The sequence below is a fragment of the Vulpes lagopus genome, chromosome 21 (assembly GCF_018345385.1).
Source record: "Vulpes lagopus strain Blue_001 chromosome 21, ASM1834538v1, whole genome shotgun sequence".
Classification (NCBI taxonomy): domain Eukaryota; kingdom Metazoa; phylum Chordata; class Mammalia; order Carnivora; family Canidae; genus Vulpes; species Vulpes lagopus.
Window position 1 is genome coordinate 27,091,337 of NC_054844.1, and position 24,265 is coordinate 27,115,601.

General features: G+C 36.6%; 1 protein-coding gene across 1 annotated transcript in view; it reads right to left on the reverse strand.

Annotated features, from left to right (window-relative positions):
• Positions 1 to 4,348: 4,348 nt before the first annotated feature.
• OVCH1 (ovochymase 1) overlaps positions 4,349 to 24,265 on the reverse strand; it is a 68,034-nt gene continuing 48,117 nt past the window's right edge. Inside the window, 2 exon segments of the mRNA XM_041735576.1 lie at positions 4,349 to 4,545; positions 23,229 to 23,368. Coding sequence (XP_041591510.1) covers positions 4,349 to 4,545; positions 23,229 to 23,368 — 337 coding nt within the window.

Below are 24,265 nucleotides of genomic sequence, written 5' to 3' on the forward strand. Positions count from 1 at the left end.
GGTACACAGCTTAGAACTGCTAAAACAATCTTGAAAAAGAATAAGTTGAGAGGAATCAGTTTTTAATATAAACCCTATTATCTAGCTACAGTAATTAGGACAGTGTGGTACTGGAGAAGGAGGAAAGACCTAGACTGACAAAGTAGAGATCCCAGAAAGAGACCCATCAAATATGCTCAGCTGATTTTTCACAAAATCAGGCACAAAAGCAATTCAATGGAGGAAAGACCACCTTTTCAACAGCTTTTGCTGGCACAATTGGACATCCTGGGGGAGGAAAAAGAACCTTGAAACCTTAAGCCTTATACAAAAATTAACTAAAGGTGGATCACGAATTTAAATGTAAAACATAAAAATGTTATTTTATTTTTAAAGATTTATTTATTCATGAGAGATACAGACAGAGAGACAGAGACAAAGGCAGAGGGAGAAGCAGACTCCCTGCAGGGAGCCCAATGCTAGACTCCATCCCGGAACCCCGGGATGGCAACCAAAGGCAGACACTCAACCACTGAGCCACCCAAGTGCCCCTTAAAATTTTAGAGAAATGGGAAAATTTTTTTCAGCATCTAAGGTTAGGCAAAGAGTTCTTGAACTTGACACCTGAAGCAAAATCCATAAAAGGAAAATGGAGAAATTGGGATTCACCAAAATTAAAATCTTTGCTTTGTGAAAGACCTTGTAACAGGATCTGCAGACAGAGACAAGCTACAGGCTGGAAGAAAATATTTGCTAACCACATATCTGACAAAGCAGTAGTTTCTAGTATATATAAAGAATTCTTAAACTCCACAATATGAATAACAATCCAGTTAGAAAGTTAGCAAAAGCTATGAAGAGACATTTCATGAAAGGGGTTTTAAAAATGGCAAATAGGCACATGAATATGTGTTCACTATTATTAGCCATTAAGGAGATACAAATTAAAATTCCAGTAAGATATCACTGCATATTGATCAAAATGCCTTAAAAAATAGTGATGAGAGCAAATGCTTATGAGGACGCAGAGAAACCAGATCACTCCTACATCTCTGGTGGGATATTCAATAGTCCTAGACTCCAGAAAAACAATTTGGCAGTTTTGTATAAAACTGAAACTCAGGGCACCAGGGTGGCTCAGTGGTTGAGCATCTCCCTTCAGCTCAGGTCATGATCTTGGGGTCCTAGGATCAAGTCCCATATGAGTAAATAAATGAAATCTTAAAAAAAATTAAAAAAAAATTTTTAAACCGAAAATGCACCTATCATACGACTCAGTGATTGTACTCTTGGGCATTTATCTCACAGAAATGAAAACTCCTATTCCATTTTATTTACGCAAAATCTATACACAGATGCTCACTGGAGCTTTATCTGTTATATCCAAAAGCTGGAAACAACCCAGATGTTCAACAGATGAATGGTTAAACTTTTATGAATGGCTAAACATATATCTCATGGAATCCTATTCAGTAGTGAAAAGGAATGAGCTATTTTATAGAGACATGGAACAATATGAATAAATTTCCAGGGCAGTATGCTGAGTGAAAAAAAGTTAATCCCCAATGGTTGCATACTGTGTAATTCCATTTATATAACATTCTTGAAATGACAAAATTATAGAAACAGAGAACAGATTCCTGGTGGCCAGAAGTCTTGTGGGGAAGTGGAAATGAATATTGCTATAAAAAAGCAACAGTGTCACTTGTGGTGATAGAAGTGTCCTGTATCTTGACTGTATCAATGTTCATAGCCTGAAAGATGTTTCCATTTGTGGATAAAGGGTAAAAAAAAAAAAAAAAAAAAAAAGTACACTGGCGTGTATTTCCTACAACTGCATGTGAATCTATAATTATTTCAACATAAACAATTTAATTTAAAAATTTTAATAAGCAAAATAAGGAAAAAAATACTGATGCCAGGTCCCCACTGCTGAGACTGTGATTAATTGGTCCAAATTGCATCCTGGCCTACAGTTTTGTTTTCCTTTTTTGCAACCCACAGGATTATAATGCATGGCCAAGGTTAAGCAACACTGTTCTAGATGCTTTCGTGAGTCACTTATAAAAGTACAGAAAGCAAACAGTAGGCTGAACCATGACTGGAATTTGCAAGATGGATCCACTGAAAACACATTAAGTAGAGAAGTGAGGCTATTGGCAAGGGAACAGCTGAAGAATGCAGAAATATTGGGAGAGTTGGAAGAAAGCAAGAGTACTGTCCCAGAGCTCTAGGAAGCCATGGAAAGGCACAAGTGTGAAAGTGGGGACTGTCCACAGGCCTTCGTTCCACTTTCCTCCCCCATTTACCTTCTCACTGAATGTGCACCCCTGCCATGTAGGTAAGAGGGTTACTATTATTCCCTTTCTACAAATGATAAAGCTGAGGCTCAGAGAAGTTATATAACCTGCCCAAGATCACATGGCTACTATGTGACAGAACCAAGATGAACCATTCCTCACTACATGCTCACATCAGCTTCGGTTTAAATAAACATTAAAAAAGAACCTCTCTCTGTGTGTCTCTCATGAATAAATAAATAAAGTCTTAAAAAAAAAAAAAAGAACAAAATTTTCCTAAACCCTAAAAAGTATAAAAAATTGAACACCTGATGGTTCAAACTGCTGTTTTAATTATTTGGGTAAACTTCACCTAAGAGTGAGGTCTCAGAATAAATAGGACAATAATAAAAACATATTTCTTTGAAATCTTCTCTAAACTTCCATCAATTAAAAACATATAGAAGTAAAATGTTTGGGCAGGTGCTTCAGCTTTGAGGGAAAGTATTTAAGACAGTTTTGAAATAGTGACTTGCAAAAGTACATACAGCACTTCTAAGCAAGATGAAAAATAAAACACATATGGCAAAGGTTCAAGATATGAAGGAGAGTTATCCATACCGACCTAGTTTGACAGGTTTCTCCAGATGCAGCAAGGATAGATCATCCGTAGGAGGGAACTGTGTGAAGCCAGGGTGAGTATATACAGCTTTCACTGGTATCAAATCACTATTTCCTGTGTTTGAGAGGTAACTTTTTCCTATTACCAGGCCATCTGTGACAGTACTTGTCATAAGAAAAAGGAATGGGGGAAATAGATACCATTTTTAATGAGGTCACAATTTTTCAAAATTACTAAAAATATATTCTCTAACATTTCCAATCTACATTAGAATCTTTGCTATCTTGAATTCTTAGAAGATGGGGGATTCTTATTAATTTGATCTTTGAGAAGAATTAAGGTATCTAGTTTCTTGTCTTCATAACATCAAACAAAAAATGATTTAGTATTTCTTGACAAGACTCATGATGCCTCAGGATAATGATTCCATGCATTATTAAAACCATAATATTACACATTATATGATATACTTATATAATGGTCACTGAAACCTATTCTGAAAGTTATAGTTACTCTACTTCCTAATACAATGTTTCTCAAAGAAATGTCTAGGAACTACATGCATTAAATCTGGCATGTGCCTTAAAAATGCAGCATTCCAGACATAACTCATCAAGTCAAAATTCAGAATTAAGATTCTAAGATTTCATAGCAAACTCCCCAGGTAATTTTGAGCACATGAAAGTCTGAAAACCACCTTATTGAGGAGAACTTCTTGTGATTTCTCTATATCAAAGGAGTTGGGGATGATAAAAAAAAAAAAAAAAAAAAGCTTTTGATTCTTTGAAGATTCCTGCCCACCAAGTTATTTGAGCAGACACTTTTATTATAAAGCCTATTTTAGAGGCATTTAACTATGGGCCATCACTACTTCTGGGAGGCCAGAATTAAAAACATCAACCTAAGACTTCCCTGAGGAAGGAGTTTTCAGATATCTCCCTATCACATTGAGACCAAGATTCAGTGAACATTTTTTAAAATGTTTCTTTAAAGGACATTCTTTAAAATTCTTTGAAAGACGATACTTATTTTGAGAGTGGGTATGATGATCAGTAGTCAGTAGAGTAGAGCAAGAAGAAAACGAATTCACATTTGAGCACTCCTGCGCTCTAGGTAAGGTGTTAAGAAGCTGACGCAAAAATGTGAAGATATTACGTCCATTTTATAGATGGGGAAAGAGGGACTTATCGTTACTTAGAAACTAAATTACCCCTAGAAGCCAGAGGCACCTTTTAAAATGAAAAGCTGTAAGGCAAACATATTAGAGAAGCGCAAAGTGTCATCATCCTAGTATGTTCATTCATTTGCAAGGTGGGGACTGTATCAGTGGGAGCTGAATGTTTCTTGTGATGTGGGGAGAGGAGTACACCCACCCACAGCAGGTGGTCAAACAGCTCCAGCACCCCCTGCACCGCATAGGCACACACCTAGTTACAGTGCGCTGCTGTCAGGACCCACTGCTTCGCAATCAGAGCCCCTCCACAGAAACGTTGTCCTTGGTGCTGCACTGACCAGCCAGGGCCACGACCATCCGGGGCTCCCCACGTTCAGCTGGCAGCATATTTGTGTTTCTCTCAGACCTTTGCATTAGAAATGGGTCAACAACTGGAATTCCACATGTGTCTGGGGTTGGCTGTTTTCCAGTATCGCTTTCTACTGTTATGTCTGAGAAATGTAACAACAAAACATTACAAAGATTTATCGGTGTCTACTAAAATCTCAGAATGGAGCTGCTTATTTATTTTGTAAGTTCAAAACTAGGATTCTTAGCAAGAGATGAGACTTCTCTTTTCTTCCATTGCTTTTTTTTTTTAATGATTTTTTTAAAACAAATTTATTTGAGGGATGCCTGGGTGGTCAGTGGTTGAGCGTCTGCCTTCAGGCCCAGGGCATGATCCTGGCATACGGGATCGAGTGCCACGTCGGGGTCCTTGCGAGGAGCTTGCTTCTCCCTCTGCCTGTGTCTCTGCCTCTGTGTGTGTGTGTGTGTGTGTCTCATGAATAAATAAATAAAATCTTTAAAAACTTTTTGAGAGAGAGCAAGCACAAAGGGGGAGAGGCAGAGGGAGAGGGAGTGGCAGACTCCCTGCTGAGCAAGGAGCTGGACATGGGGCTCCATCCCAGGACCCCAGGATCATGACCTGAGCTGAAGGCAGATGCATAACCAACAGAGCCACCCAGGCATCCTCTTCCATTGCTTTTAAAATGAACAAAAGTCAATAGCATTAATATAAACCTTTACATACATCTTTAGACAAATCAGAACATACATTGATCTTTAAAATTTTACACTTTATCAAGAAATTACTGGACGTTGTTCTTTCTTTGGCATTATTGGTGTTACCCCAGTATAACACATCTAGACATATCAAAAGACTTCATACTATGTGTATTCCAAGTACAATTTATATAGAAAGGAAAAACATAAACAAAATTTCTGGTAATGTGTTACTGCATTCTCAGATTGAAAGAGAACTACCAGGGAATTAAAAACAAGAGACTTATTCAAGTATATCCTGAAATATGAAGAAAATTAAGCTTCCTCATAACCTGTAATTTGGGAATTAAAAGATATGCTCATTTGTTAAGTGCTTGAGATTTTCTTAACACCAGAAGTCTATTTATTTATTTTTTAAATATTTTATTTATTTATTCATGAGAGAGGGGGTGGACAAAGACAAAGGCAGAGAGAGAAGCAGGCTCCATGCAGGGAGCCTGATGTGGGACTCAATTCCGGGATCCCGGGATCATGCCCTGAGCCACCCAGGCATCCGAGAAATCTATTTAAAACAAAGATTCTCTACACAGTGGTTTTATTTATTCAATACTTACGTCAAAATTCATTTCTGGGACGCCTGCATAGCTCAGTGCTTGAGTGTCTGTCTGCCTTTGGCTCCGGGCATGATCCCGGGGTTCCAAGATCAAGTACCACATCGGGCTCCCTTGCAGGGAGCCTGCTTCTCCCTCTGCTTGTGTTTCCACATCTCTCTCTGTGTCTGTCATGAATAAATAAGTAAAATCTTTTACAAAATTTCATTTCTACTTTCTCTTCAGATATGTATAGAACATAAATTCCCTCCTCCTTTTGGATTTGTATGTCAAAAAATGCAAATCTTCAAAATTAAGACTATCCTAGATCATAGAAATAAGAAAAAAACCCACAAAGGTACTTATTCAACATGTTTTGTACCTTAAGGTTTACTGCCTTACTGCATTTTAATCTGTGTATGTGGTAACTCTTAGTCCTTTGGACTGTTTGTACACAAGTTTAACAGCAATATTTTATTAGTATTCAATTTAATTTTTTTCAACTTCTAAAAGTAAGAAATGCTTAGAGAAGAAATGAAGCAGCCTAAATATTTTTACCATGTGAATAAAGGGTCATGAGTATATGTAGAAATGTAGAGATGAAAGATAAGAGCAATGGACACAGGGGCGCCTAAGTGGCTCTGTCATTCAAGCGCCAGACTCTTGATTTCACCTCAGGTGATGATCTCAGGATCATGGAATCAAGCCCTGAATACTCAGCTCCCTCTAAAAAATAAATAAATAAATCTTAAAAAAAAAAAAAAAGGAGCAATGGAGACCTAAGGGTCAGTAGTTGCACACTCCATACACAATTAAAAAATCACACCTATAAGATGATAGAGTTCATTAGTCTATGGCTCAAATCAAGGACTTTTCTAGAACTCATTTATTTCCCTTCTCTTACAAAAGACAAAGTGACATCAAAAAGAATTTTGTTTTTTTTTTTTAAGATTTTATTTATTTATTTGAGTGAGAGTGAATGAGTGGGGAGAAGGGCAGAAGAAGGCTCTCACTGAGCAGAGAGCCTTGATGCGGGCCTAGATCCCAGGACTCTGGGATCATGACCTGAGCGAGCCAAAGGCAGATGTTTAACTGACTGAGCCACCCAGATGCCCCCAAAAAGAACTTTGTATTGATTGTTGATTATTAGAATTCTTCCTAGAATTACACGTCAAAAGAATCTCCTAATAACAGATTCATTTGGCTTTTTAATCTTAAGCACAATTAATGAAATTCTGACTTAAAAGTAGATTGGATAAATAGAAAAGTCATTACATGTGTTTCTAAATTATGCAGAGAAGTTAGTATATGTCCTAACAAAATATTCTTTTTGGGGAGGAGGTGTCTTTTTGGGGATTTAGATGTTGTTATTTAATGAAACCAAGACAGTAACAGAGACATGGAAATACAGCGAGCTCCACCTTTGTTTCAGCCTCAATCTCCCCATGGATTTTTTTAAATAGCAACTGCCTGACTTTTATGTTTATAATTATTTCTTAAGTAAAAACACACGCATGCACATGCACACGCACACACACACACACACACACACACACACACACACACCAGTTAACTGTTACCACGAATGGTCTACCTAAACTACCAAGGTCTTGTGCCTTAAAGAATGGTTTGAAATGGAATTATCCTGTTTTGAGTATTAAAACAGGATGACTACCAGGAACCCACAAACCAGTGTTTCACAGGTTCTACTTTGACATATATGGTATCTGATTTAATAAATATTTAAAAATACTTAACATTGAAAGGCAGTCGGGCCCCCATACTACTTTTTTGTGAATGCTTCTGATTTATATCTTCCAAAATAAGTTTAAAACCTCTTTCTCCCACAGACATATCAGTTTTAAAATTCAGAGTCAGGTAAGCACCACTGGATATCAAGACAAATTCTTCCTTGGAACCACATAAATGAGCTGCAATGTGAGATATACACAGTAATTAAAATACTTCTGCTGTGAAGTAACATAGGTAAAAGAGGGCAAGGAGGGGACATTAAATTCCATACTGTTAATATTGACAAAGGAATGATTATAAATAATGTAAAAATCAAGATTTGTAGGATGGAATTCATGATTTGATTGCAACAATGGAAAGGTACAGATTTTAAACGATCAAAGGGATGAAAATGACATGCAACTCTATGGCAATCTGTGAACATAAGGATGAGAAAAGAGACATGGTGGTGAAGGCAAAGGGACAGAGAAACAAAAGTAATAGGACAGTGTTCTGGACTGAATATTTGTGCCCCCTGCCACCCCCACAATTTTATAGGTTGTAATCTTCATCCCAAATGTGATGATATTAGGGCGTGGGGCCTTTAGGAAGTGATTAGGTCACACTGGAACCCTCATAAATGGAACTAATGCCCTTATAAAAGAGACCCAGAGAACTCTCACTCTTTTCTTGCCATGTGAGGACAGAGTAAAAAGACAGCTATGAATCTGGAAGTGAACTCTTACTAGACACCAAATCTTGGACTTCCAAGCCTCCAGAACTGTGAGAAATAAATGCTTGTTGTTTAAGCCACCTAGTTTACAGTATTTTTGTTATAGAAGCTCCAAATGGCTAAGACGCTCCGGCTGCCCAAATGCAGACTAATGATGATCCTTTCTTAATTCAGAAATACAAAAGTTGTTACAACGGTGGTCCTGAGAGTGGTAGGACATCTGCTGTCATTTACCTGTACATGCTGTAATTTAAATTCTTTCAAAATAAAACAATGATACATTATTGATTTGTCTTAAAGATAATGTTATCTCAAAAATCTGACAAAGAAAGATAGGGAATAGGGGAATAGTTAACTTCTACATCATTCTTATCTTTGATGAATCTGCCTGGCGAACTGGATATGATGGGAGAACTTCTGCGATGCCCCATGTCAAGGAAAAGGACTCTGGGTAGAGTCAATAAACTTGCCAGAAGTTTTAAATAATGTAAAAGGGAACGTATTACTGTTTAAAATTTTTTTGAAAGACAATATTTGGGGGTTAGGGAAGATGGGTAGAAGTTACAGAAAAGAAAGTAGAAAATTTCCAGTTGTGGATCAGTGAAATAGTGTAGCTTAATGCTTACAGGCACAGATTCTACAAACTGCTGGTTTACACTAGCTCTGCCATTTATTAACTCTGTTGCCCTGGGCAATCTCTCTCTGCCTTAATTTCTCAATGGAAAATAAAAAATCATATAATGGAAATAAAAATCATATTCAAATGGGATTTTATAAATTGTATAATGGAAATAAAAATCATATTCAAATGGGATTTTATAAATTGATATTTGTAAATTATTGTGTTTAAATAAAAAAACTTCAGCAAATTATTAGACAGATAGTTTTTGAACAGTTGGAGAAGGAATCAATGGTCACAAGAAGCCAGCATGGGATCCTTAACATGCCACATTGAAGTAACCTAATTAAATTTTTTGTAAGGGCTAATTAGATGATGTCTAGGGGGAAGAAGATAAACTTAATCTTGATTGCAATGAAGCACTTAATAAAGTATCTTGTGATATCCTGTGAACAGATATTAAATGTAAGTAGATAATTAAGTGGCAAGGAAGTTTCACAGATGATTAAATAACCATACAATATTAACTTGGAGGAAAGGTCTCAATGGTATGGAAATGGTTCTATCTTGGTTCTGTCTAATACAGTATTTATATTAATAACTTAGAAATACAGACAACATATTTACAAAATGTGTAGGTTTAAAATGGGTGAGAAGGGAATGATGTCAATATAGAATCTTAGAGATGATTTAGTTCATTCTTTTATCTGACACTGAGTTTGTTCTAAAATAACCTTGGACATATAACTCATAACCTTGAGGATATGACATGGAACTTATTAGCATTTTCTCTTTTTGAACAGTTCTAATTGCATGTTCTTCATGTTGAATCAAAAGGCATCAATGGAACGTGTCACATGGTTGGGGTAGGACCCAAGAATACAAGTGTTTGAATCAGAGTGCATGAGTTTGAATCCTACTTTCCCTACTTTTTAGTTACATCCTTAGGAACAAGTTACTCAATCTTTTTGTGACTTGGTTTCTTTATATTTAAAATGAGGATAAATGTAACCTATCTCTACAGGAGAGTTAAGAAAATTAAAAGAGTTATATGGTCTTAGGACTGTGCCTAAATAATGGTAAATACTCAATAATGATTAGATATCATTAGATAGAACAAGTTTCATATTTGGCCTGAGAGTCTCTAAGAATTCCACAAATATTTGAAAGGAAGAATTGTGATCCTTCTGTCTTTTTTATTCTCTGAGGTAAACACTCCCAAGTGCCCACGCCCTTCGGCATCCTGGTCATTGTGCTCTATGTTCATTTCAGTGTTCTGGTTTGTCAATGTTCCTTAAAACTGTTGTTTGACTGAGGTTAGTATTTAATAACCAGTAGGGCAGGAGTAACAGCCAGGAAGATAAGACACAGACTGAAGGTTTGTAAGACTGAGCTAGTGCATGCCTACTAAGTGCCAACACTAAATTTCATGGAAGGGAACAGATTCCCTTTACTTGTAATTCTTTACTAACAGTGCTCTGAAATGTTATCATTTGATACCTCTGATATTTTGATTGCAAACATCCTGCTTTCTAATCACCACCTCCTATCTCTCCAACTTATTAGTGTTTCTCTACTATAATTGTTTCGTCTCACCATCACCTTCTAGTTGTCAATCTCATATACTTTCTAAATCCAGTGGCCTCTAAGAAAAAGAGAGAGATTTTGCTGTAAAGAGAATCAGAGAAATGGGGCAATAGCTACATTTCTTGTTCTATTTTTGTTGTTTTTTAAAGGTTTTATTTATTTGAATGAGAGAGAGAGAGAGAAAGCACAAGCAAGGGGAAGGGGCAACGGGAGAGGAAACTCTCCACTGAGCAGGAAACCCAATGCAGGACTCCATCCCAGGATCCTGGGATCATGACCTGGGCTGAAGGCAGACATTTAACTGACTGAGCCACCCAGGTGCCCTGCTCTATTTTATTTTAAATGATGGGTAATACTAGAACATGTTTGAAACTGATGAGAGTGACAGTGGAGATCAATCATGTCTGAAAGAGAATAACTGGAGGACATTCGTAACATAATAATTCTCAAATTTTTATCTCTGGCCCAAATTCTGCCTCTGGCTCAAGAGTTCTACTGATAGCTACCTATTGTCAACTCAACCTGGATGTATCAGAGCATTAAGAATTTAACATGGCATGGGCACCTGGGTAGCTTAGTGGTTGAGTGTCTTCCTTTGGTTCAGGTCATGATCTTAGGGCCCTGGGATTGAGTCTCACATCAGACTCCCCACAGGGAGCCTGCTTCTCCCTCTGCCTGTGTCTCTGCCTCTCTGTGTGTCTCTCATGAATAAATAAAATCTTAAAAACAAAAAAAGAATTCAACATGGTACCAATAGATCTCTCCCTACAGATCTAGTTCTCCCTCTAGTACTTCTTATCTTTGTAAATGCTACCACCCCCAGCCTCTCACACCAGAATCATCCTTGATTTGCATATTTAATTCCTTATGCAATCCACCCAGAAATCCTATTAGTTCTATCTCCAGATCTGTCCACTTCACTTGCACTGCACTCCATTGTTGCCACCCTCTTTAAGACAATATCTATTGTTTAAAAACAGTACTAATAGAACATTCTGCAATGATGGAACATTCTGTATAAGACCTGTGCACTATGGTAGTCACTCACTACATGCAGCAATTGAGCATGTGAATATGGCCAATACCATCTTTTACTCATTTTAACTAATTTAAATTTAAATAACAAGGGCTGGACAGTGCAGGTCTAGAATAACACAAGAGCCTCATAACTTTAGACATAATTCACCCTGCCACCCTGAAACTCACTCCTGACACAGCAGCTAGAGCATCCTCCAAATTACTCCCTCATCAAAAAACTTTTGACCTCCCTTTGGATTGGAACAAAATCCAAACTCATTATCACAACCTGAGCTGCACAGCGGCAAAGCCTCTCTCTCCCCTCATTCCAGTCTGTCCCCACTCAGTCTCCAATCGCTCTACCCCCTGACATCTCCCCAACTTAACAAGCTTTTCCCACATGTAAGCCAACTTTCTCACTTATTTTTTTCATCAGATATTTACTAAGTATTGAGTAGTGCTCTACTAATGTGCTGGAGAAACAGCAATGAATAAGAGACTAGGACCTGTTCTCAGGAGACCTGTTCCATTCTGGTGGAGTGAGACAGATTAGAAACAAATATATGCTCTTCCAGGTCATGATAAATGCTGAGAAGACAAGATGAAGGAGGCCTATTTACATCATGTGATGCAAGCCTTAGATGAGGTAACATTTGAACAGACACCTGAGTGAACTGAGGCAATGTACCCTTCCTCTGCAACTTACTCCCTTCAGATTTACTTTTGACAATCAGTAATTATTTGATTATTTAATGTTATATAATATTATCATTTTCTTATTTATTGTCTCTTTCCAAGAGAAGATGGCAGAGCTCATTTCTGATTTGTTCACCATTGTGTCTCCAGAGTGCCTAACCCATGAGGTAATGTTTGGTAATGAATAAACTCAGCCTGTACATTTAATGTAGTGTTTACTAGTTACTGATGTCTTACATTCATATGGAAAATGGAGGATGACCAGATGAGCCTTAATTTTGGTAATTTATGTTCATTAAAATATTGTAAAAGCATTGCAGTGGAAACTATTTGGATGTTATGGACCACTCCATTTACACATCGACAAATAATTGAAAACCAGTTAAAAAGTGATGAATTCTACTTACATGAATAAAAAGATTTATTAAAAAGAGATGACACGGTTCCATATATGGGATATCCCATTTAACTAGCTGGGAGATTAGCAATGGGAATCCATGTTCAGTGGTTTAAATATATTTATATAAATTGCATGTTCATTGTAATGAAATTATATAAACATATAAAATTGTATAAACTATCAATCTAATGATAGCTTCCTTTTTTTATAGAGATTTATATAAGCTGATTATATGAATGAGTAGTCTTATTTATACTCATCTGACACTTCTGAATTTTTAATTTATCAGAACTTTAAAGAGGAATAATGTTGCCAGATAGAAAAATACTAAAGAGTAAGAAAGAGAAAAGTAGCCCCTGACATTCAGAAATGGGTTTGGCGCTCACAACTAGACCATGATGTTCTCTTATTGGCCATAAACAATCTCACAGAACAGCAACATCAGACAGGACTCTTTGTATCTATGATAAGGTGAAACAAAAACAAGGTCACGTGCAACCACCAAAATACCAAACATTGACCTCTCATGACTAAAGTGAGGGCTTGCCACTTCTTTACCAAATGCAGTTTTATCCTTATTCTGGCAAGCCTCCCTATGATTGAGATACCTAAACATAAAATTGCTCCACTTCCTAAAAGCAACCAATCTAGAGCAAAATCCACTTCCTTAGATCCTCTCCAAAATTACCTAACCAAAGTCCAAATCCTATTGTAGGCTCTTCCTAACTCCCTCTGACTGAGACACCCCATGGTGTGATCCCGGGGTCTTGGGCTGAAGGGCATTGGTAAGAGTTAGGGTTACAGAGTCTGATGCTATAGATACCTCGTATTAATCTTAAGGAGGACTAATAGCTTGAAATGTTGTATCTGCCTCCCTGCCCCGCCAAGACTCTAAAAGAGTCCTTGATAGGAACCAAATTCACTGATAAGAAAAAGCTAGATACGTTTAGAATTTCAAAGCAAATTGCTGAGCTTATTGGTGTTATATATCCTGTAATATCAAAGAAGAGGTCAAGGTCCTGGAAAAAGATTGTATCAAAACTCTCCTCTTGCTCTTCGGGATGGTGGATTGTAAGGGCATCCTGAGGAGAACTCGTTGGAGACTGAAAGTGATGCAGTATTGGATTACAAAAATCTTTCAAAAAGTTTTCTTCTATGAGTCAGTTTCAGAACAGGATATTGTCTGACAGTCGAGTGTGATAGACACCATGTGGCCAATAAATCTCTGAAGATTATTATTCAAATGAATTGGCCTTTTTCTCCTTTTAAATTTATCCTGGGTCTAAAAAGAGCCACTTTTACTTTGAGGATGAAACCCGACTAAACAAATTTTCAAAAAGTTACCTAAAAATGCAGTTCAGAAATTGAAACCTCGTAAAATAAAAGGCCTCCTGAGAAAAACAAAATTAGGGGGCCCCCTAATGGTAAAAGGAGATAAGAATCAGGGCTAAAATTGGGAAGAGCTAGAAGTAACAGGTCAAGATCCAGTAAGTGTGGGCTCAAGCCCATCCCATTGTGCTCAATAGTGCTCTGGGATTCTGATGAAGGATCTCATGAAAAATCATTGACAACAAATTATGTTTCCAAGGCAAATGAAGGTCATATTTTCCAAATATATGCATTGTATAAATGCTTACATGAATTCCACTTAATGTAGGCCACTTAAGAAAGATCAGTTTACCAAGTAATCTTGATTGCTGATCTGGTCCATCATAAATACTGAAGTAATCCCATTCACAGTTCCAAGATTCTTCTGTTGTAAGGTCTTTTTTTTTTTTTTTAACACTTTATATATATTTTTTTAATTTTTTATTTATTTATGATAGTCACAGAGAGAAAGAGAGGCAGAGACACAGGCGGAGGGAGAAGCAGGCTCCATGCACCGGGAGCCCGACGTGGGATTCGATCCCGGGTCTCCAGGATCGCGCCCTGGGCCAAAGGCAGGCGCCAAACCGCTGCGCCACCCAGGGATCCCCCTGTTGTAAGGTCTTTAACCACTGCCTTCACTTTATTTCCTGACATGGAATAAAAAGTCCAAGTGCAGTTCAGCATGTTGGGATAAATGTTAGGATAATTGGGAGATGTGATCTCAGTAGAACTAACTGGAATCAAATCTAATGCTGGACATCCTTGAGGCAAAAAAGAAAAAAATACATTTAACACAATAATCAAGGAGCTAAGTTATTTTCTGACTCCAGTTTTAATGTCTACTACTAGGTCATTACAACCTAAATGGTTGTTTTGACTTTTATTAATTTTTGTCACTCTTTCTTCCTATCCATAGTTCCTTATGTATACTGACACAGAATTTAAATGACTTTTGTTTTGAAAAAGTGACCCCTCCAAAAGAAGGCAGACTGAAGTTCTTTGACTTCAATTCACAAACTGAATTGCTAAATCACCCAGATCCACATTTCAATGTAACTGTTGCTTACATTTAATTATTATCAATCTTATTTAATGTTCATGATCATGAGAAATAGATTTTATCATCTTCAGTCCACAGATGATAGTGGTCTACCACTTTGGTATTCAATAGATATGTCCTAAGACTTTTAGGACTTTCCCAAATTTGCAAATGCCACAAAAATATTTCATTTCCTATATAGTGCAGGAAAAGATAACTTCGACACCATAAAATGTGAAGAGAGAACAAGGCAAGCAGGTTGAGAGGTAGACCTGGGCCCTCATTAGACTGAATTCTTGAATAAATTATGTGCTCCTGAAGTTCAGCCTCACAGCACATACAATTCAAATTGCAAACATTTCTCAGAGAAATTTGGATCGCCCTTGGATAGTTAAAATACAGATACTAAAATTCACAAGAACTAAGTGGCTACACCAAAAAAGAGAATTGAAGAATTCAGTGACATTTTGGACCTACTCCAAAAGTTATAGGTATCATCCAACCTGAAAGTAATGTCATCCAAAAGCTGATTTACTTCATCAATAATGTTATCACCTTAGTTTCACTGTACAGTGGTCCAGTGAAGAAAAAACAAAAAAATCTATATGAAATCTGAAAGACATAAAATATATGGAAAGAATGGCAATAAATAAATTTTAAAAAGCTACGAGGGCTCCATCAACAAAACGGATGTTTCTCATCCAACTAAAGTTAGATAAACTTTCTCTATCCAACTGAATAAAGGACTACGGCCTCACTCTCTATTCCCTAATGGGCCACAGGTCTCCACTGCCTCTGAAGTTTGACATTAAGGAAATTTACACATTTTACTATAAAATGACTTGAATTAGGCCACAAACACCTGAAGGTTTTTGACAGAAGTCAGAATACACTTCTTACTACATAGTGTTTAGCAGCAAGTGCATTTTCCTCTCTATTTTCATAATATCATATAACCAAAGCCAAGCCAATTGGATTCCTTATCTCCTTTATAGTCTTACCTTTATAATTAACTTTATTTTTTCCTCTCATGGAATCTAGAATAAGAGGATATTTAGTGTCAGTACATCCAACTAAATCTATTTCTGTATTCTTCTAATTATAAAAATGATACACGCTCCTTGTAAAAAATTTCAAAATACAGAGAGTTCAAGGAAAATAAAAGGTCTCAGGGGCACCTGGGTGGCTCAATCAGTTAAGTGTCTGCCTTTATCTCAGGTCATAACCCTGGGGTCCTGGGATAGAGCCTGCATCGGGCTCCCTGCTCAGTGTGGAGTCTGCTTCTCACCCAGCTCCTGCTTGCTCTTTGTCACTCTCTCTGAAGTAAATACATAAAATCTTGGGGGAAAAAAAGGAAGATAAAAAGTCTCCTGTAGTCCATCTTGTAAGTAACCAATACTCATATTTTATTTTATTTTATTTTATTTTTTTCAATACTATATTTTAATATGTCTGGCCAGGTCTTCTTCTATGCTGTGCACATATTTTTGAAAAATTGTATGCCACTTTACACCATTAAAACCTTTTTCCTACATTTAATTTACTATGACTATTTTTCCTTTTTTTTTTTTTTTTAAGATTTTATTTATTTACTCATGAGACACGCAGAGAGAGGCAGAGACACAGGCAGAGGGAGAAGCAGGCTCCATGCAGGGAGCCCACATGGGACTTGATCCCAGGACTCCAGGATCACACCCCAAACTGAAGCGGCGCGAAACCACTGAGCCACCAGGACTGCCCTATTTTTCCATACTACTAAATATTTCATTTAAATTTTAATGATTCACATAGAGATAACATAATTTATATTGATATATTTTAATTTATAATCTCAAAAATATGAAAGACAAGTCAGATCTTTAAAAACTACACACATGGGATATAAATTTTGTGTCATTGGCAGTCTTCTGAGTTGACTCCTATTCGTATATTGGCTCTCAGTCAGGAGGATTCCCATAAGCAAATGGATGCATTTCTTTTTCTTTTTTTTAAAGAATTTATTTATTAATGAGAGACACAGAGAGAGGCAGAGACATAGACAGAGGCAGAGAGAGAAGCAGGCTCCACGCAGGAAGCCTGATGCGAGACCTGACCCCGGGTCTCCAGGATCACGCCCTGGGCTGAAGGCAGACGCCCAACCACTGAGCAACACAGTTGCCAATGGCGTCCCAATGGATGCATTTCTTATCCATTCACTGAATATGGAGCTACCCTCTTTCCCTCTTCTCCCTAGTCTGCCCCAGCTGAAATGTCACATCTTTTATTCAAACACACAATTATTGTACACCAGCTGTTTACTAGGCATGGTTTTAGGTTTTGAAGATAATGGCAGTAAGTTTGAGCTGCCTATCAGGTAACCAAGTGGAGGAGGAGGCAATTGGTGATACAGTGCTAGAGGTCAAAAATAAAAAACAAGTTGGGAGTTATTTGTATATGGATGGTAGTGAACGCTAAGGATTGGGTAAGGTCACTAAGGAGTACAGGTAAAGAAGAAATAAGAGTATAAGGACCAAATCCAGGGATATCTTTACCTTTAGTGGTAGAGAAAGTGAAGAGCAGCCAGCCAAGATCAGTGAAGTAAGAGAGAGCTAAGGAGAATGGTTTCCTGGAGGTCGAGACAAGTAGATTCTAGAAGGAAGAAGACCTTATCTGTGCCAAACGCTGTTTGGGCTGAGAGGGAACTCTTGGATATGGACTTAGGGAAGTCATTTTAACTTTGGTAAAACCAATGCCTGTGGAATGGTAACAAAGAAAGCCCTATGGCAATGGATTTAAGAAAAAAAGTGAGGGCAAAAGATGAGACTGTGAGTAGAAATAAATCTCTTGGAGTTCTGTGGTAAGAAAAGAAAGAAACTAAAGTTTTCCTACAATCCCATTGCCATCCTTTACCAAACTGAACAAAATCCCTCTACTGTATATTTTTACTGAACACTATTTTTTTTTTTCAAAACAAGACAGTTGTTTTTTTACTCTATATTTTTCTATATGATTATTTGATTATTGACTATTACGCCCACTAAACTATAAACTCTACTAGGGCAGAGACTTTTACCAGACTAAATTAAATTTAATACTTTTAGTAGAAATGCCTCTTTAATTGTATTCCAATTAACATTTTAATGAGTATAAACTGATTAATGTTAAGGATGGAAGCAATTTTAATACCTGTTCAGAATTAAACCGAAATTGCAAACGTTTTCTCCATGATAATATCTATAATTTGCAATACTTCTAGATTAATAGCTCTTAATTTTCATAATGCCAACCGTGTCTTCACCCAAAGCACGGGAATGTTGGGCAAAGCATATTTTTCAATAATCTGGTTGCAACCAATATAAATGAACTGTTCATCAAACAAGCGAAAAAAGAAAGTATTAGTACAGTAAGGAAACTACTTTCAAAAGAGAACTACTTGAAACTTCTATGCTAGGGATAAAGGTTTCCTCCTATATTGTTATAATGATCCAAGTACACAGAAAAATAGATAAAATTCTTAGGTACTTTAAGAAAAAATTATAAATCTGATCAACCTATACTTTATAGAGGGTTAGCTTGAGGCCTCCACAGATTACAGAAGTGATACTTTATACAATGCCTTTTCCTTCTCCTCTAAAGCAGACCAATAAAATAGATAATTCAATCTGTTTAATGACAGATTTTTTTCCTAATAAAGCACAAAACAAAAACATACACATAAACATATATGAAAGCAATAGACTTATCAGAAATATGAAAAGAATATCTCAAAGAAAATTCTTCCATGGCCAAACTGACATTGTATGTGAAAATCAACATCGTTAGAGGACCATAAGACTTTAATGAAGGTGAATTTCCTCCACACAATTTTCCTAGCCCAGAATAAAGAAAAAAATAAGCATACGAAAAACCTAGCTCTCACAAAGCAAAATAAAAGTAAGAGGAAAAAAATCCTATTTTTGAAATAATGAATTTATATCATTTATCCACTCCCAAGAATATAAAAATAAGAAAATTAAGCAGAAGAAAATCCTATTAGAATAGAGAGAAAGAGGGCACCTGGGTGGCTCAATGGTTGAGTGTCTGCCTTTGGCTCAGGTCATGATCCTGGGGTCCTGGGATCGAGACCCACATCAGGCTCCCCACAGGGACCCTGCTTCTCCCTCTGCCTATGTCTCTGCCACTCTTTCTGTGTCTTTCATGAATAAATAAATAAAATCTTTAAAAAAAAAAGAATAGAGAGAAAAATATTTCAGATTCTTGAATCTAAGCAATCCTAAGGAAGGAGCTCTAAACCAACTAGAGCACAGGATCTGTTCCTACAATGTCTAGAATAGTCTAGGTAGATCTCTTTAAAGTGATGTATTATAAAAGAAGATGACACGGTCTGGCTAGGTCTCCAGGGAACAAATTATTCATCAGGGAACAATAAGCTAGCTAGGTCCTCAGGAAACTTATTCTTGTCACCAGACTGAGATAAAATAAAGATATATAGGGAGTATATTTGAGCTTCAGCTACATACAACCTTCATTTATCTACAGCATAGCCAAATGAATAAGAGGCAAGGTGTAGCAATTGGCATGCTTTCTATGACAAACCATTTCCAATTTTAAGTGATCATACATAGTATTTTTAGAAACAAACATTCTAACAAAGATAGTTTGCTCTAACATTCAATAGTATCAAGGTTTCAAGTGGACAATTTTAAGAAACTTCTGTCTTATAGAAAAACTCTCTTTTTAGTAGACAGATGGCCAGAGGATCAACTTCATTGTGACAAGAAACGAGATTTAATTTAGATTGTATAGGAACTGATAGGTGAATACTCACTAACCTTTCTTATCTGTGAAAAGAAGCTAATGGTTAATCTAGGGCTCTATGTTCTCAAAATCATGTGGGTCAGTAGTTTGTCATCTCGTGGGAAATGAACAAAATAAAAATCAAAAGCACTGGAGACTCTGGTTTTAATTTGAAATTTAATCAAAGCTGAGTCAAAGATATTGGGGCCTATAAATTTATTTTTACAGATTTGAAATTTCTAATACTGATTTATAAACATTCCCTATGCTATTTACCTTATACCTTTCTCAGAGTTGTTGGAAATCTGGTTTGTTATTTGTTTTTAAATTTTGTTTCTATCGAGGCAGAAGTTTTTAATTATATAAGAATTTTTTAATAATTTCCCATTTCTTCCAGTGCTTTTATATGAGAAAGTCCTTCTCCATCAATAGTTAAGATAATTACCCATTTTTTCTACTTTGTAGAAATGCTTAACTCTTAATACCTAACCTAGAAATGCTTAACTCTTTAATTGGCTCTTGTACAAAGTTATGAAAAATATAATTTATATTTTCCTCTCTGATTTGTAATGCCACATTTCTCATCTATAAATATTGTATGCCTTCCCTTTTGATTTACTTATTTCTATTCACTTGTGTCTCTGTGTATTAAAGTATGTTTTAATAATATCTGACAATTTGCCTCATCACTTAAAAAAAAAAACCTTTGGGGATTCTGGTTTTAATTTGAAATTTAATCAGGGCTGAGTCTCTCAAAACATTTTCAGCTAGTCCTATTTATTTTAAAGATAAATAGTTACTAGTTTCTATCTCACTCTGAAAAAAAAAATTACCATGGGATTTTGCTGGGAAATATACTATATTTACATATTAATTTGGTATGAATTAATGTTATTCTGTTTTCCAGTTTTAGAACATGGTACATTTCTCTGTTCATATTTGTATGGTTGTGTGTGTGTGTAAAGTTTTATATTTGCACAATAAATCGCAAATTTTAGAGTGATGTCAAAAAGAAAACTGCAGGCCCCAAATGGAGTAACTTATGTGAGGTCATGTCACCAAATTGGGTCTTAATACCTAACCTAATTGCAATTTCAACCTACCCTGGAAATGCAGTCTTAACCAGTTAGTCGAGAATTTTCTGGTCAGCACCAATGAGATAAAGTGTCAAAGGGGCCCTCTTCATTCCCCAAAGGAGGACAAGGTATATGTATAAGAGCCGCTTCCTTTTCTTCTGCTAACTATCCTGCCCTCTTTCTATAAAATCCTTTCATTTTGTACAGTTCCTCAGAGCAACCCTCTCCTTGCCAGAAGGAATCTTGCCTGATGCATGAGTCCCTTAATAAAGCAAATTAGACCTCCAAATTTATTTGGTTGAGTTTTGTTTAACAGTTATTCCTAGTAGTATGTTTTTTGTTGCTAATTATAATTAAAATGATTTTTCCATTATATCTTTTATTAATTTTACTGGTGTGATTTTAAGGTTGTAATTACTGTATACTTAATTTATATCTATTTTTTCTCACATGACATAGTTATATTATATGTAATACATTTTTCAATATCGAACTATCCTTGCATTCTTGAGATAAGTTATATTCGGTTATGTTTAATATTTTGTAACCTATTGACCTCAATCATTGAGTCAACCCCCGGAACTTGCATACTTTACTGGCAAAAACTGAAATATTAGGAAGGAGAAAGGAAATGGTACATATGTTTTATGAACTTATTCTAAGAAAAATAGGCTTATAGTTCATTAACATTATAAAGTATAACAGATACAGTTAATGTATTCTTTCCCCTTTTTTCTTTATTTCTTTGTTCTTCCAACTTTGTGTACTCTGACACCCCACTGATGGAGACGTACTAGGGAAACAACAGTCTAATCTTTTCTTCTAAGCAACAAAATTTTCTTAAAGATTTTATTTATTTATTCATGAGAGACACACAGAGAGAGGCAGAGGAAGAAGCAGGCTCCATGCAGGGAGCCTGATGTGGGACTCGACCCCGGGACTGTGGGATCACTCCCTGAGCTGACGGCAGATGCTCAACCGCTGAGCCAGTCAGGCGTCCCAACAACACAATTTTAAGAATAGGAATGAAAGCGTATATTTCTAATTCAAACATGGCAGAAGCTTGCTTTCTTTTATATTAGCATGCATCCTCTCATTTAATTCCCAAAAGAGTCCCCTTGGTAGTATAAGTAACAGACATTCTATAAGGCAAGAAAGGAATAAGTGTAAATAATTTCTAAGGATACTGTGGGCAGATTCTGCATTCTCCCTGCTAGAAGCTGTGGCCTTGTTGATACTAAATGGGCTCAGGAACCAGGAACTATCAGCATTTATTAACATTTGCTCAGGTAGAAACAGGAAGATTTTTAGTGCATCTACTTCCGGGATGGTAATGTAAATCAGAAGAATAAAAGGATGGTGGTTTAGCAATAGGCTGTTTTAGCAACTCTGGCAGGATCCTATCTAGGGGAAGAGGTACACTGGTATCTGGGTCTTTCTTAGGGAGTCAAAGGCCAGCATCATGCCAACATCATCTCCCTCGGGGCAGTCACCTGGTGTCATCAGACAGAAGTGTCCTTGACTAAGTAAATCGAGAATTTATAACAACATGTATATATGTGGTGGTTGTGACAGTGAGTTTCTCTTCTTGTAAATTATTTAAAAAACTAAGATAGATATTACATTCTCTTGTCACAATTCAGGAAACAGGGTCTGAGAAAGCTTTGGGAACATTCCCAAAATTATTTAACTACTATATAGTAGAACTGAGATCTGGATCCAGCACTATCAGATTTCCATCTGGACTGCCATTATCACATCATGTCGTGTAATGTTGGTCAGCCAGCTTAAGCCCCATTTCATTCCCTTTGTACCTAGTCATCTCCCAGTCAGGCATGGCTATGTGACCAGTCAGCCTGGAGGAGGCTTAAATTTGCAATAGAATTCCTGGAAATGTGTTTGTTTTCTCAATGGTATACTCCTTTCTCTGTGTCCCTTCTTCCTCTTTCCTCTATGAAATAGTGAGAACTGAAATAGCCATTATGGAACCATTAGGGAAAGGCCAAGAGAACTGCCATAACCTTAGTCTTGACAGAGCTGAACGACTAAGTTAGTGACACATCTGAAAAACTCTGAAGTTTTCTTTCTTTCATTCATAAAAATCAGTGTAAGTCACTGTAGTGAAGTCTCCAGCTACTATGTAATTGATATACCCATTTAATGCCTTTTCTGGTGGATATCATTTTGCCTGATTAATATTATACTCTCAATTTCTTGTGTTACATTTGCCTAAAACTTCTTTGTCCATCCTTTATTTTCAGTATTTCTGGGCAAGTTTAATCTAGGTATGACCCAAATAAGCAGCATATGGTAATTGGGTTTTGTTTTTAACTCAGTCTGAGAGAGTGTTAATCTCAATCACGAATCTAAAAAATAGCAAGGCCATTTCAGTATCACATAATTTACATCATCTGTAAGTAACACTGAATACAAAACAATCTGGGAATATTTCATTTAAAAAAAATCAAGAACATAGTGCTTCATGGGACGTTAGTTACCTATTAAGTTTTTGCCTGATCCAAATCCTTCATAAACCCACATATGACCCTGACAGGCCAAGGGTGTTGGCTTCATCTGGAAGTTGATAATATCAAGACGAACGATGTGGTTTAAGGGGGCTGATAACTTCCAGTGGCAACTATGGCACAGATAAAAGAAAGTCAGGAATGATTTCCAAATAGCACATACTGGTCCTGACTTCGTTCAGAATTGTATGCATCACTGTTATGGACTCTTATCTGCTCTTTTGTGCTTGGGTGAAAGAAGGATTTTTTTACTTTAAGTTGTAACAATTCAAAATATTTCTAAGACTTAATTTGTTAAGATTATTTTTTTGTTTTTGTTTTTTTATTTATGATAGTCGCAGAGAGAGAGAGAGAGAGAGAGAGAGGCAGAGACACAGGCAGAGGGAGAAGCAGGCTCCATGCACCGGGAGCCCGACATGGGATTCGATCCCAGGTCTCCAGGATCGTGCCCCGGGCCAAGGGCAGGCGCTAAACTTCTGCGCCACCCAGGGATCCCTAATTTGTTAAGATTGTTAATTGAGTTCACCCATCACAGTGAATGGTGGATCAATCATATGTAATCCTTTAAATTCTGACTGGCAATCTGAGAGTTAAGGACATACTTTTCCCTGAATTTGCCCCAGACTTCCCCAAATCATATAAATTTACTTAGGAATGATATTATGCAAATCTTCACTTTTCATTTCACACTTTAAATTTATCCTATTGTCTAATTCAAGGAAAGTTCTCTGTTTTGGCAATTTAAATAGCCACTTATTGAGTACCTAAAATGTGCTAGAAGACTCTATGTACATTATTTCAATCTCCAAAACTCTTAGATGGAGATTTGACTTTCCACTTTACCTAATAAATGATCTCTTTTGTTGAGAAAGTACACAATTTATCAATAGGGACAATCTTATATTCAGTCTTTGTATAATGAAGGTCTCAGACCAGGGATTCCCTCACAGTCTATTACTTCAAGGAGAGGAGGCAGGAAATAATGCCTTAAGCAAGGGTTGCTGCTTGTC